The 15406-nt window shown below is 36.4% G+C and overlaps 1 protein-coding gene across 50 annotated transcripts in view; it reads left to right on the top strand.

The window, feature by feature from the left end:
- LOC129659367 (uncharacterized) overlaps window positions 1-15406 on the top strand; it is a 382363-nt gene that overhangs the window by 31876 nt on the left and 335081 nt on the right. For 13 of the 50 annotated variants that reach the window (XM_055590613.1, XM_055590621.1, XM_055590608.1 and 10 more), the window contains exon 2: window positions 3302-3484. The exons of the other annotated variants lie outside the window; for them this stretch is intronic. In XM_055590613.1, the coding sequence (XP_055446588.1) occupies window positions 3302-3484 (183 nt within the window). The remainder of the gene's footprint in view (window positions 1-3301; window positions 3485-15406) is intronic. 50 annotated transcript variants of the gene reach the window in all.

Raw genomic sequence — 15406 nt, 5'->3', positions numbered from 1 at the left:
TCACAATCCTTCTACATGGTTTTTCAACTTGCTCAGATGAGGGCTGGTCCATCCCTCATCCCTGTAGGGATGTGTCAGTCACTGTAAATTCTCCTCCATGTCCTTAGAGTTCTGTGAGGAAGGGAACCATTGGTATGTCTTGTGTCTTTGCCATGGCAGTGCAATTCCTCCAGCCTTTACTGCTTCAAATTAAAGCAGCTTGACAAAATTGCTTACTTCTTGCAGCATTACTCTGTTTTGGTTTGTTTTAAAAGAATTGTGCATCAGCCTATACTTTCTTTTATTCAGTTCGGATTATATCTTATAGGTATTCCTATGTTAGGGTTGGTTACCATCCCTTGTTATTAGTGTTCTTGTATCTCTTTGGTACAAGATACAGCTTTGGTACAATCACAGCTGGTTTCTGGTTTGGGGAACTGGAATAGACTCATGGGTTTCTAATGCATCATCTTTCCCAGAAGACACCCTCAGTAGGAATTTTGTTGCTCTCCATACATCATTTTTATTCACCATCCTCCTTCACCCATTTCAGAAACTAATTAGTCTAAATTCAATTTTCTCATTAACACCCAACTCCTCTAGATTTCTTGCAGAGAGTCACCTGAAGCTGGTGACATTTTTTTATCTAGTTTTGAACATAATCATGATCGCCAAACCCACTGAATAACCACTACTGAGGGAAATTGTTTTACAATGAAAGCATGAAGCACAGTGCTTTCACATGGGATTTTCTCAATAAATGTGAGTTCCAGTCTTTTCCCTCCCCAGGTCCTTTCATTATCTAGTTTCTCCCTGGTTCTCTACATCCTGAAAATAATTTGCTGAATAATTCTCCCTAAACATAGCTCTCTTGGTACAAAACCACTAACAAACTATGTAGTCAATCATTTCTGCTTCTTCATCCTTTACTTGTTTGCTTTGTACATTTCTAGATGATATAGCCAGACCAGTTGTAAGAATGCAATAGATACTCAGGGATAGAATTCATTAATAAAGTAAGAATGATCTTTGCCTTTTTGATTATTATTTTGTATCACTACTTAATCCTCTATGGCATTTGTCTTTCTTCCACTCTTCATCATGTCTTGGGAGGGAGCAGTTGAGAATACCTAAGAATCAGTGAAACTATGTTTTTGAGAAGAAAATCCCATGGAATATGAAAAGTAATATTTGCCTGACATGTTGGGGTTTCATCTGAGCTTTGTTCGAGTCTGAGTAAAATATTTTCTGCCATTTTTGAATTGTGTGGAAAGAAAAATATATTTCTTTAAAAAGTATACTGAGTCTTAAAAATATTATGCAGAAGACAGTTAACATATTTCATATTTCAAAATTGCTTTAGAAAAGAAAATTAATCCGGAATTAAAGAGAATTGTTGCATTATCTTTTAAAAGATTAAGTAATGATGTCTATATTAGCAAAAAAGTATATCTTAACACAATCTCTGTGCCCTTGTTAATGTTGAAACTGTTGAAAGAATTCCTACATCTCAACTTAAAACAAATTAAATAATCAGAAAAGGGATCTTGTTTTGCTGGTGAGAAATGTATGTGCTCTGAAGTATTCTTCCTTTCAAAAGTTATTCTTTATCAGTTGAAGGATTATTTTTACAATGATTTCTTTGTGATCTAAGCTAAACTCTTACTGCAATTTAAAACTTTTTCCTACACTATTGTACTTCTGTGGAATTGGAAAGTCATTTGACTCAATTAGTTGCTGTCTTCCCAATCAACGGATGCATTTAAAGGAATGTGAGAATACCTCACACAATGCCTTGCCCTACGACTTCTATTCTTCTCTCTGGTTACAACTGCAAATTATTTTTTCTTCCTTCCTCTACTCTCTCTTATTTTAGGATATTCTTTCTTATGAAATTTAATATAGATAACCACATAAATCACAGAGAAGAGTTCAAATTAACTGCAGAAAAATTTTTGTTGGCATATGTACTTCATAAAGTCATTACTGCCTATTGATCATGATTTTCATTTATTTTGAGGTGTGCCTTTAACTTTTTTCCAAAAAAAGCATCTGTATAGACATGCCAGTAAATTCTACATATTAATATTCTGTATTTTCAAAAAACACAAGAAATACAGAATTCAAATATTTGAAGCAAAACAGCTGAAGTTTTCAATAATGGGTACTATTGCCTCTGATTTTGGAAATTTCAAGCAGAAGATTTTGTACTAACAGGGTCTGGTGGTAATAGAAGCAAATCTAATTTTCTATTCATTGTAGTTAAATGATCATAGTGAAATTTAAGAATTGAAATCTCTGGGTTTTGTGTAAAATACTTTTGAAAGTGGAATCAATGTGTTTAGAAAATAATTGTATTTATATATTCTGTTGTATTTTTAAAAGTATTATTGTAACGATAGGATAACTTAAAATAGCTTGTATGTTTGAATATCGGTTGAAATCCTTTTAATGAATGAAACCTTTTACTCATGTCATGCAGTTTCTTCCTGCTCACCATCTTTTTCTATTCTTGTAGTAATAGAACCTATGGTGGGAGGAAATTCCTTAAGATTCAGATTGAGGTCATTGACTCTCAGTAACCACAGCTGGTATATATGCCTTAGGTCTGGGTAACCAGAGCATTGTACTCTGTCCTCCTTACCGGCTATGGCAATTCAATTAGAGGTTGTAACGTGGTCCAAGCATGAGCTCTTCTGAGGACTTTTTGGAATTATAGATGAAGGGGGGCACTTCTTGCCTGAGATTGCTAGTATAAAAAAACAGTAATTATGGAATTTGGGGGCCATTCTTAAACCACCCATTGGAAAAGAGTGTGGTTGTTCCAGTGGCTTTGTGTGAAACCTGGATCAAGTCCACCAAAAATCCATGGACTTAATGGTTATATATAACAAGATCTTTTCTACTACTATTTTAAATTTCTTGAATTAGTTGTTCTTTCACTTTTATTAATAAAGTCCTGAGAAATGCAAAAAATGGTCAGCATTGATAGCAGTTAAAGAATTCAGACTCTGGAGCAGTTGGTCTTAGTATGAATTCTAGCTCTGCACTCAAAGTCTGGCATGCTGTATTCTATGTGGTGCAAAGAGTTGGACACAACTTAGTGACTGAACAACAACTCAGAGCTGTGTGACCTTGACCAAGTCACTTAACCTCTCTTCCTTTGTTTCCTTACCTATGACCTAGTTATAGTATCAACCTCAGAGGATTGTTATGATTTTGATAGTTTCTATTTATAAAGTGCTTACAAGAACTTCTGGCACATATGTACTGTATGCTGCTAAGTCACTTCAGTCGTGTCTGAATCTGTTTGACCCCATAGATGGCAGCCCACCAGGCTTCCCCGTCCCTGGGATTCTCCATGCAAGAACACTGGAGTGGGTTACCATTTCCTTCTCCAATGCGTGAAAGTGAAAGTGAAAGTGAAGTCGCTCAGTCGTATCCGACCCTCAGCGACCCCATGGACTGCGGCCCACTAGGCTCCTCCATCCATGGGATTTTCCAGGCAAGGTTACTGGAGTGGGGTGCCATTGCCTTCTCTGGTGTACTGTATAATAATTGTTAAATAAATATGAACAGTAATTGAGTAAGTAGATTCTTCATATTATAGAAAACGAGTTGACATTAAACGCTTTGATTTTGTGATCCCTTTGAAAAGGGCAGAGAATATGCACAGAATGCTGCATTTTTTTTTTCTGTTGTTGTTGGTAGCCAGATTACTCTTTACCATTATAAATTTAGGCTTTGTTGTTGTTTAGTTGCTAAGTCATGTCTGACTCTTTGCGACCCCATCGACTGCAGCACACCAGGCTTCCCTGTCCTTCACTATCTCCCGGAGTTTGCTCAAACTCATGTCAGTTGAGTTGGTAATGCCATTCAACCATATAGTTCTCTGTCACCCCTTTCACCTCCTGCTCTCAATCTTTCCTAGCATCGGGGTCTTTTCAGATGAGTTGGCTCTTCAAATCAGATGGCCAAAGTGTTGGAGCTTCAGTATCAGTCTTTCCAATGAATATTCTGGGTTGATTTCTTTTAGGATTGACTGGTTTGATCTCCTTGCTGTCCAAGGGATTTTCAAGAGTCTTCTCCAGCACCACAATTTGAAAGCATCAATTCTTTGGCACTCAGCCTTCTTTATGGTCCAACTCTCACATCCATACACAGCTACTAGAAAAAACCATAGCTTTGACTAGATGGACCTATGTTGGCAGAGTGATGTCTCTGCTTTTGAATACACTGTTTAGTTTTGTCATAGCTTTCCTTCCAAGGAGCAAGTGTCTTTTAATTTCATGGCTGCAGGCACCATCCGCAGTGATTTTGGAGCCCAAGAAAATAAAATCTGTCACTGCTTCCATTTTCCCCCCTTTTATTTGCCGTGAAGTGATGGGACCAGATACTATGATCTTAGTTTTTTAAATTTAGGCTCAGCTAAGTGATTCTTTTGAATCATTAAATATTTCATTTTTAAAGTATCATTTGTATATTACTTTAGTGGACCATTTGGGTGTAAGACTTTGGGCACCAGCTAAAAAGACTGTTTCACTTCATGAACATTAGTTTTCTCAATCCTTTCAATTAAAGCAAATTTCTTATAGTTCTAAAATCAGGCACAGATACGTTTAAAAATTAAAAGTCAGGTCCTCGACACATACCACATGTTAATACAAATAGTCTCTGCCACTTTTGTTGGTCCACTGTGGTCCATTTGATCCACTGTTCTGTAAAGAATTCATGCAAACATTTTGAAGAGAAGCAAATTGTGGCAAAAACACTTTGAATGGCAAAATCCCTCTTTCAGTGTTTGAACTTTCTCAAGTTATACCTGTGTGTTCTTTGTATCTACATATCCTTTGATTTAACAATTTTAATAAATAAGAAAAATGTGATTGTAAATATATATATTTTGAAACTGAGAGAACACAATTCAGTTCATTTTTTAGTCTGCTGTTCTTTTTTCATGGCTTCTGTTGAAGTTATTAGATTTTAGTTAATATAGCTTGTGGAGTCACATTCTATACTTTAAAAAAAAGTAATCATTTTATGTCCACAGGTAAGAAGCAATGTAGCTTTGCAGGTTATTAATCATTGCATTTCATGTCATGAATAATACATTTATGCTCTTTACTGTTCTTTATCAGATAATATATGTATGCAGCCTGTTTACCCTTTGCATGCATATTGTGGCTTTTATGATGTATTATGTACACGTAGTTAGTTCTATTTATTCTTTTAGAGCTTATGATAAAAATGATGCTACAGTGAAATGGAAAACTGGTAATCATGCTCAGGGATATTGGAGTCTTTATTAAAAGACAAGTCTGTTCCTAGTCTTAACTTTTGCTAGGCTAGAGGTGCAATTAAAAATAAAGATTGATATACCATATATCTAAAAATTTGAAAGTTACAGATGAAGTGAACAGAATTATAAAAAAAAAATGTGCTATCTTCCTACTTTGAATATGCCTTCACAATAAATTGTAAGATCAGTTAGAACTTGAAATTCTTGCAATGCTTGGAGCTTCTCAGGGAGAGCTAGACATGTGGCCCATGGGTGCTTACTCATCCACCAAGTTCTCTCCCTTGGTGAGAACTCACAAGGTGCTGGGTGCCTTGTCCAGACCCTGAAGGCAAGCTTCATCTATAGCTGCTTTCTTGCACATCTTCTGGCCACTTTCTGGCTTTGCAGTGGTGGCTTTGCTTACCTTCTGGAGGAGGTAGCAAGTAAGAGGCCTGTTCAAGTCCTGGAAACATGCTAAGAAGATTGTTTCAGTAGCTGTTTTCAGCTACTGGCCCCAGAGTCGTGCCCAGTAGGGCCCTTATCTGTTTGGAGGGATGAAGGGGTATTAGAGCAAATCGCAAATGCAGTGGCTCAGGCCAGTGGCTGTCTTGTCTAAGTGGTGCTTCTGAGAGTCCAACCTAGAAACTCAGTCTTCATTTATTTGATGTGCATTATTATGAAGGCTGAATTCCTGCAATCCAAATAGAAAAGAGAGCTTTGTTCCTTTACTCACATAAAGATATTTTATAACTAGTAAAAGTGGGTTACCAAAGAAAATGAGTGGTGCTCATACATATAATAAATCATGATATTTAAGGGAACTTTCATCATGACAATAAATACGTCTATGTTTTTTATGCAGTGTGGGTTTAAAATTGAAATAGCAAAATTCAGCGTGATTTTCTGTCCCCTGTAAGTCATTTAACGTTTGTAATCCTCACAATGTGCAAGCTTGTATACATAAGCATATATATTTTTTTCACTTAGAAAATTTTGTCTAGAGGTTTACATACTAATCTGCTGAGAAAGTTCCTTTTGATATGTAATACAAAAGTCAATTCCATTGATGTGAATAAGTAACCAAAATAATTCAGTAACTACATTTAATAAGGTACTTGATTCACTTGTCTTCAAACCTAAACATGTAATTAACTAAAAATAATAAACCAATTTTTAATAGAAATAATTTTGCAGTGGAAAGAATAACAATACCCCTTCTCAGATTACACCATGGGAAGAAACCACATCCTTTTTTAACTTTGCTAGAATAGTCTATCATCACTGTTGCCCAATTAGTCTAAGAGAAATATTTGCCCAGATCAACTCTAAAGATTAATGTATTCCTTCTCAAACTGAAAATTTTATTTCAAGTAGATACTCAGAGTGAAGGAAGATTAATCCTTGATTATTTTATGAAACAATGTTTAATATGCTTATGTGAAAGCATCAGATCAGACCAAATCAGTCGCTCAGTTGTGTCTGACTCTTTGCGACCCCATGAATCCAGCATGCCAGGCCTCCCTGTCCATCACAAACTCCCGGAGTTCACTCAGACTCACGTCCATCGAGTCAGTGATGCCATCCAGCCATCTCATCTTCTGTTGTCCCCTTCTCCTCTTGCCCCCAGTCCCTCCCAGCATCAGAGTCTTTTCCATATGAGTCAACTCTTCACATGAGGTAGCCAAAGTACTGGAGTTTCAGCTTTAGCATCATTCCTTCCAAAGAACACCCAGGGCTGATCTCCTTCAGAATGGACTGGTTGGATCTCCTTGCAGTCCAAGGGACTCTCAAGAGTCTTCTCTTGTTAAATCACAAAGATGCTTCTTGCTTTATGCTTTACAAATGATAGAGAAAAAACGTCAACTTTCTATCAGGTCAGTCAAAGACTCTTCATATAGCTGTGCTTAGTAAGAAGGCAGAAAGGCAAGTTCATCAAGCAAAGGCAGGTTGTGGTTTCACCCGTGCAAGATACATAGGCAAATGTAAGAAGTGAGATCCTAAGGCACAGAACCCTTCACAAAAATTATTTTGGTGAGATGCTGGCTCATTATTCCTGTGTCAGTTTTGCTGTCTTTCGGTGCCTACCAACTTCAAGTCATAGAAGCATCTGCTCTTCGTTTGCAAAAATTGCTTCCAAAAAGGGCACCATGTGCTACTGCAGTCTTGATTTTAAAAGAACCACTTGTATCATTTGTGAAAATATTCCAGAAATCCTGTTAAAGCAATAACTTGGCCCCAGTGAAGTCCTAGCCTCATCTCTGTGGTCAAAGAATCACGCGGGGGAATTTCTTACTAATAATATACACTAATCGGTGCTTCAGTCCACATGTGTGTAGGAAGGGAGAAATTTTATTATATTTGGAAGGTAAAATCCCCACTGACGAGAAACCCTCAAAGGATATACGCAGCTGCCATTAAGTGCAGTTGACAATGCAGTGACATTTATGTGCACGCATTTCCATCACGGAAAGTAAAATAAATTACATGAAGTAATTTCATTTACTCTATCAAACACATGTGCAGGATTTCATGACATTTAAATGATTACACGTGGGCTATAGTAAGGAACATGGGTCTGAAATGAGATTCAGCATGAAGGGAGTAGCACAATTTTTTCTCTGAAGAGTTTTTGTATTGAGAATGAAGATAAGTGTTTGGTCTTTGGGAATCTTGTTAGGTGCCATTACTTTTCAGCAATAGGCCAGAAATCATGGATTATCAGTCTTTTCATAGGGCCTACCATAATTTGAGCATTAGCAGATCAAATGACAGTCACTCTGAGTGCAAGTTCTTATTAAGGAATTTTTCATCTTCCATTAAAATGATTTAAGAAATAACTATGGAAACTATGCATCAAGATTTTTGATTTACAGGACCAGAATTGGACAAATTTTTTGGGTGGTTGTGGTGGGATGAATCTAAGAGTCAACCTTGAGTTTTTCTCTGTTGAATCTAAGTTGCAGTAGATGCAGAAGGTATTTTGGAGTGGGTAAAGTCGGAGAGCAGTTTGGAGAGAAATGGTAATAGTGGTGACGTAGCATCATTGAGCAACTTTGACCTTTTTGAGCCTCAGCAGAGAGATGCTGTATTATTTCTCTTAACTCCAGGAGCTGGAATCAGAGTCCAACTCCAGGCCTCACACTACCGCCTGCATCTGAAAGACCGCTTGGTTGACGACTTTCACTCTTTTCTCATTGATTATTTCCTCAGGATGTTCTTTTATCTAGATTTCAATTTTTATAATAGCCTCTGAAAGAGACCCCTGTAGACATTAACAGAGCTCTTAACTTCAAACAAGTGCTTTTAGAATATCAGAAAGAAAAAAATGAAGTAGTGATATTGTACAGAGGAGTAGTATGTCAATAAATAGCCGATTAGAAGAAGTAATAGTGAGCAAAGTGGTTTCAAAGGCAACTTTAGGAGAAGACTTGGATAATTTATTCATGAAAGGTTGCGTTATGGGCTTTGGATTAAAAAAAGGTCAAATTCGTGATTAGTCTTCATCATGATTGCATGGACTCTTGGGTGCTATTTAATACTTTTCTTTTTTTGCTCTTTCAGGCATAGTAATAAGGAAAGTTGTTCTAAAGGTATGAAAAAATTCACCAAAAGTTTTTCTAGTTTGAACGTAAAAAGTTGTGACAGAACTTCAGTCTCAAATTAACAACCAAATTACAAACCAGTTAAACTATAAACATCATAGTTAAAAAATATCATGTCATAAAGCTGAAGCACATAAAGAAATCCAAACAAATAAAACATCAGAGTGTAAGGATCCCTTTACAGGATAAGAGAGTATTACCACTGTTCTTATCACTGGAAAAAATGTCTACTAAATAAAGGAGAGGGGAAAACCCAGCTGAACTGCTAACATGTTTAATAGGCATGGATGGCCTCTTGTAATAGGTTAGAACTACAAGGGATCCCCGCTGTAGAGCATGTCTCCACTCACCACCAATTGGGAAATAACACTTTAAAAATGTATGGCAAAACCAATACAATATTGTAAAGTAATTAGCCTCCAATTAAAATAAATAAATTTATATTAAAAAACAAAAACAAAAAATGTACTATAGCATATGAAAATAAGAAAAATCAGTCTAATGAAAAATATTTAAGATCTCTATACTAAAGTATTACTGAGAAGTTAAATAAGACCTAAGAAAATGTAGAGATAGTCCATGTTTCTAGATTGGAAAGTAAAATCTTGCTGTCAGATATCTTTACTTTCTAAATAGATACATACATTCAATGCAATCTTTATCAAGAAGTCAACAAGCTATTCTGAAGAAGTAGATGAGATGGTTCTAAATATATACAGAAATGCAAAGAAATGCAAAGAAAATAGGATAGATAAAACCGCCTTGAAAAAGAACAAAAGTTGGAAAACTTTACCTGGTTTCAAAATTTATTATAAATACACAGCAACCAAGGCAGTGGTATTGATCTAGGCATAGACAAATAGAATAATGGAACAGACTAAAGTCTAGAAATAGACCCATATATATTCCGTTTACTGATTTTTTTTTTTTTTTGCCAAAGCTATTTTGGGGGAAAGTCGTTTCACAGACATTGCAGGAACAACTTGGTATCTTCATGGAATAAAATGTATTTTGACTCTCGTCTCATGCCATACACAAAGTTAATTTTGGATTGGTCATAGATCTAAGCATAAAACCAGATTCAAAAAGTTCTAGAAAAAAAAAGAGAAAAAATACTTTCATGACCACAATTTAGATAGAGATTTCCTGTACAGGACACAGAAATCATAAAACATAAGTTGATTATTAGACTTAGGAAAAATTTTAAAATTCTGCCCATCAAAAGAACTCCACTAAAAATTAATACATACAATGTAAACTGAAAAGATTAAGAGTATCTTACAAAGAATTTGTATACAGAATACATAAAGAATTCCTACGAATTAACTATAAAAGCACAAATAACCAAATAGAAATGTGTGTGATAGAGTTGAATAGATACTTCACAGAAGTAGTATGTTTTAAAAGTGTTCAATGTCTTTAGTTAGAGGCTTCCCTGATGACTCAGCAGGTAAAGAACCTACCTACAGAGGAGACACAGGAGACACAGGTTCTATCCCTGGGTCAGGAAAATCCCCTCAGTGAAATGGCAAACCACTCCAGTATTCTTGCCTGAAAAATCCCATGGACAGAGGAATCTGGTGGGTTACAGTCCAAAAGGTCTCAGAGTTGGATATGACTGAGTGACAAAGCACACACATCAGGCTATAAAAACTAAAATAAAAATGAGATACTACTAAACATGCCTTGGAATGGCTAAAATAGACTGAAAACATCAAATTTTGGTGGCAATGTGGAGTGGTAGACCCTCTCATACAATGGTGATGGCAGTGTAAGTGGTAAAACTGCTTAGCAAAACTTGAAGTTTGTTAAAAAGTTAAACATACATCTCCCCTGTGACCTAGGAATAAGTAGTACTCAGAGGTATTCACCTTGACTTGTAGAAAAATGTTTATAGCAGCTGTGTTTATAATGGCCTTATACTAGGATCATCCCAAATGTCTAACAATATAAAAATTGATAGACAAGTTGTAGTATATCCATAGAATTGAATGTTGCTTAGTAATGAAAAACTATTGATACACTGAACAATGTGCATACACATCAACATTATACTTAACAAAAGGAGCTATGCACAGAAGAGCACATGCTATAGGCTTTCATATATATGAAAACCAAACAGAGACCAAAGTAATCTATGGTGGTAGAAATCCCATATTAAGATGTAGGAGGAGGGAAAGAAGTGACTGGAAAGGAGTATAGGGGAACATTTGTTCTACTATATGTATTTTGAATGGTGGTTGCTTGGCTGTATATAACTGTCACTGCTCATCAAACTGAACTTTTAAAGTTCATGCATTTTATTGACTGTTAATTACATCTCAGTAAAGTGAAAACCTGCCAAGAAAAGTATCAGATCATTGGTTTAAAAAAAAAAAATCACAAGACTGTCAAACGATTTTCATCTCTGAATGATGAAAAGTTTTCCAAGAATAACATATAAAGATCACAAAAATAATCCTTTGTTTTGTTTGTTGGAATAGAGTCAACCCTTAGTACAAATCCTTTCGTTCTGAAATATCTCACTACCTAAGTGCAACCTTCTGGAGTTGTGTCTCTAATCCCCAGTGTATTATAACCTTCAGTGCAGACTCTTCATATATCTGAATTATTAACATTTCTACTCTTTTTTGTAAATAAAACAAGTGTTGCAGCAACTTAATGTTTTATGCATCTTAGCTTTTTGTCAGAAAGCAAGTCCTTGCAATGCAACCTGTCATGTTTTTATTATTTGGTAACCTTATTTTGCTAAATATGTGGTAATGACATGTGTGTCTGTGTGTGTGTATGTGTGTATATATGTGTTGTGGGGCGGGAGTTAGGTGGTAGAAACTGAGAGCATATTGGACTTCAGTGAGGTTGGATGAAGGATGTTTTCATCCCTGAATAAGGAAAAGACTAATGGAAGGAATTTCTCTACTTAATGGAACACAGTAAATTCTGAGTCTATAGATGTTCCATAATGGATTGATAAATAATTTTATATACTTCTCTAACTGAGAAACACAGTTTCTTACTACAGTTTTAAAGTACTCTCAGATCTACTACTCTCAAAACATGTCATCCTTCATTTTCAGCCTGTTTTAAGAGCATATAATTGTTCAAGTGCTTTGGAATAATTTTTGTTACTATCTTATAATTATGTGGAGTGCTGAAGTCAGGACTCACAGCTATGGAGGCACTTCGATAAGAATTTTTATGTAACTGTCACTCCAATTCAACCTTGAGCCTGATGAAAAAATATTCTCTCTTTCCTAGTTTAGCTAAAAAGCACCTAAATATATAATTTGTGGTTCTGTGCTCATTTAAATCAGATCACCTTGAAATTCAAGTTACGTATAGATCTTAGCAAGTGTTCTCACACTAGAACTTTAGAGAAAAAGGCATAATGAGTTCTGATGCACTGTTGGATTGAGTTCCTACAGTGACTTAGGATGTATCCATTAGGTATTGTGGAGTCATGTATATTCTGAGGGAGAATTTCTTGTCTGGGAGAGTATCCTGCCTTGGCATCATGTTATATCAGTAAACAACAGATTTTTTTTTCTCTATTACCTTTTGTTCATTACACCCCAAAGTGGGTCTCTTTTCTTGTTTGAGTCCCTGATGCTCAGTGATAGATGAGTTAGGAAGGATATGAGCATAAGAAAACTCTTCCCTAATTTATCTAACTAAAACTGAGTGGCCTTCCATATACCTGAATAGTATAAAAATGATGTGTGTGTAATATATATATTTCAATATACTTGTTACACATCTAACTTATATGTATGTGTATACATACAAATATGTACACATACGTATATATAGATAGTTAATTGATCAGGTAAGAATTATCTTTCAGCCTCAGTTGGCCAGTTTGTAGAACACTTTTTGGAGAGGAAATTCGCAGGCTCAATAAAATTGGAAATGTGCATAATCTTTGACCAAGTAACATTACATCTAAAAATCCATCTTATAGAGATTTCTGTACATTCTTAAAGACATTATCAATGCAAGATTTTTTTGACACCAGACATTTGAAAGCAACTTATATGTTCACTAATAAATTATGCCACATTCCTTCTGTCAAATATTGTGTGGTTAGAAAAATAATGGTATAGATTTCTAAGTTGGAAAGAAATATCTTCCAAACATTGATAAAAGGAAAATGTAATTCACTGAGTGCTGTGTATAGCATGATTCCATTTATGATAAAAAAAATTATGTAACTACCCTTTATGTGTGCACAAAATATTCTGAAAGGAATTTTAAACTGTTATTTGTTGGGGAAGAGAGAAATTAGGCAAGGTGTACCCAAGGAGAATAATTCTTTCTTTTCTGTATTGAATTTTAAGAATGTATATATGTATTAGTTGTTTAAACAGGAAAAAAATGAATCATTTGCAAGGTTTCTATTAAAGAAGTAGTGAATTCCCAAAATAGAACATGGTTAACAATAATGAATATTACATGACAAAGTAGGAGATACTGATTGAAAAGATTCTTATTTAAACTTGTAACTCCAAAAGATTTTAAAACATCTTAAAGTTTTCATTGAAATGCTATTTTTTTGTAAATAGTTGAGAAAGTTGGTATTTGACTATTTCCTTTTCAGAATGTGAAGTATCTATACTACCTGTATTTTATAAGTGAGTGTTTATGAAGCATTCTGTAGTGGGTTCAACAATGAAACTCCAGAAGTTACATCCAAGTGTACATCTAGAACCTATGAATGTGATTTTGTTTGGAAGTAATTACAGAGAATCTTTGGACATGTAACTAAAGAATCTTGGGATGAGATTATCCTGGACTGTCTACTGCTACTGCTGTTAAGTCGCTTCATTGTGTCCGACTCTGTGCGACCCCATAGATGGCGGCCCACCAGGCTCCCCCGTCCCTGGGATTCTCCAGGCAAGAACACTGGAGTGGGTTGCCATTTCCTTCTCCAGTACATAAAAGTGAAAAGCAAAAGTGAAGTCGCTCAGTCGTGTCCGACTCCTAGCGACCCCCATGGACTGCAGCCTACCAGGTTCCTCCATCCATGGGATTTTCCAGGCAAGAGTACTGGAGTGGGTTTCCATTGCCTGGATTGTCTAGGTGGGCCCTAAATCCAATGACAAGTATCCTTATAGAGGTTAGGCAGAGGCAGATGTTATAGACAGAAGAGAAAACACATGGAGGAGAGGGCCATGTGAATATGGAGGCAGTGACTGGAGTGATGCATGCTAAGCTGTATCAGTCATGTCTGACTTTTTGTGACCCTATGAACTGTAGCCCACCAGACTCCTCTGCCCATGGAATTTCCCAGGCAAGAATGCTGGAGTGGGTAGCTGTTTCCTTCTCCAAGGGGTCTTCTTGACCCATGGATCAAACCCAGGCCTGCTGCATTGCAGGCAGATTCTTTACAATCTGAGCCACCAGGGAAGTCCTAGAGTGATGTAGCCACTAGCTATATAATGCCTAAAGTGGCCTGAAGCTAGAAGAAGCAAGGAATGATTGCCCCTAGAGACTTCACCAGAAACCTGTATACAGGACAAGAAGAAACATGTAGAACTGGATGTGGAACAACTGACTGGTTCAAAATTGAGGAAGGAGTATGTCAAGGCTATATATTGTCACCCTGCTTATTTACCTTATATACAGAGTACATCATACTAAACGGATGACTCACAAGCTGGAATCAAGATTGCCGGGAGAAATATCAACAGTCTCAGATATGCAGATGACACCACTTTAATGGCAGAAAGTGAAGAGGGACTAAAGAACCTCTTGATGAAGGTGAAAGAGAATTTTTAATTAGCTTAAAACTCAACATTCAAAAAATGAAGATCATGGCATCTGATCCCATCACTTTATGGCAAATAGATGGGGAATATGTGAGAACAGTGTCAGACTTCATTTTATTGGGCTCCAAAATCAATGCAGATGGTGACTGCAGCCATAAAATTAAAAGATGTTTGCTCTTTGGAAGAAAAGTTATGACAGACCTACAAAGTGTCTTAAAAAGCAGATATCATTTTGCCAGCAAAGGTCCATATATTTAAAGCTATGGTTTTTACAGTAGTCATGTATGGATGTGAAAGTTGGACCATAAAGAAGGCTGAGCACCAAAGAATAGATGCTTTCAAACTGTGGTGCTGGAGAAGACTCTTGAGAGTCCCTTGGAGAGCAAGGAGATCAAACCAGTCAATCCCAAAGAAAATCAACCCTGAATATTTATTGGAAGGACTGATGCTGAAGCTGAAGGTCTGGTACTTTGGTCACGTGATGCAAAGAGCTTACTCACTGGAAAAGACCCTGATGCTGGAAAAGAAGGAGGGCAAAAGGAGATGGGGCCACAGAGGATGAGATGGTTGGATGGCATCACTGACTCAATGCACGTGAGTTTGAGCAAACTCAGGGAGATAGTGAGGACAGGCAAACCTGGCATGCTGCAGTTCATGGGGTCACAGAGTCAGACACAAGTTAGTGACTGAACAACAAGAGCCTTCCCAGGGAGTGTAGCCCTGAAGACACCTTGACTTTTGGCCTTCAAAGCTGTAAAATAATAAATTTCTGTTATTTT

This window comes from Bubalus kerabau, chromosome 8, assembly GCF_029407905.1.
Source record: "Bubalus kerabau isolate K-KA32 ecotype Philippines breed swamp buffalo chromosome 8, PCC_UOA_SB_1v2, whole genome shotgun sequence".
Lineage (NCBI taxonomy): Eukaryota > Metazoa > Chordata > Mammalia > Artiodactyla > Bovidae > Bubalus > Bubalus kerabau.
The sequence above is the reverse complement of the archived record's forward strand: the minus strand, read 5'-3'. Positions and strand labels throughout refer to the sequence as shown.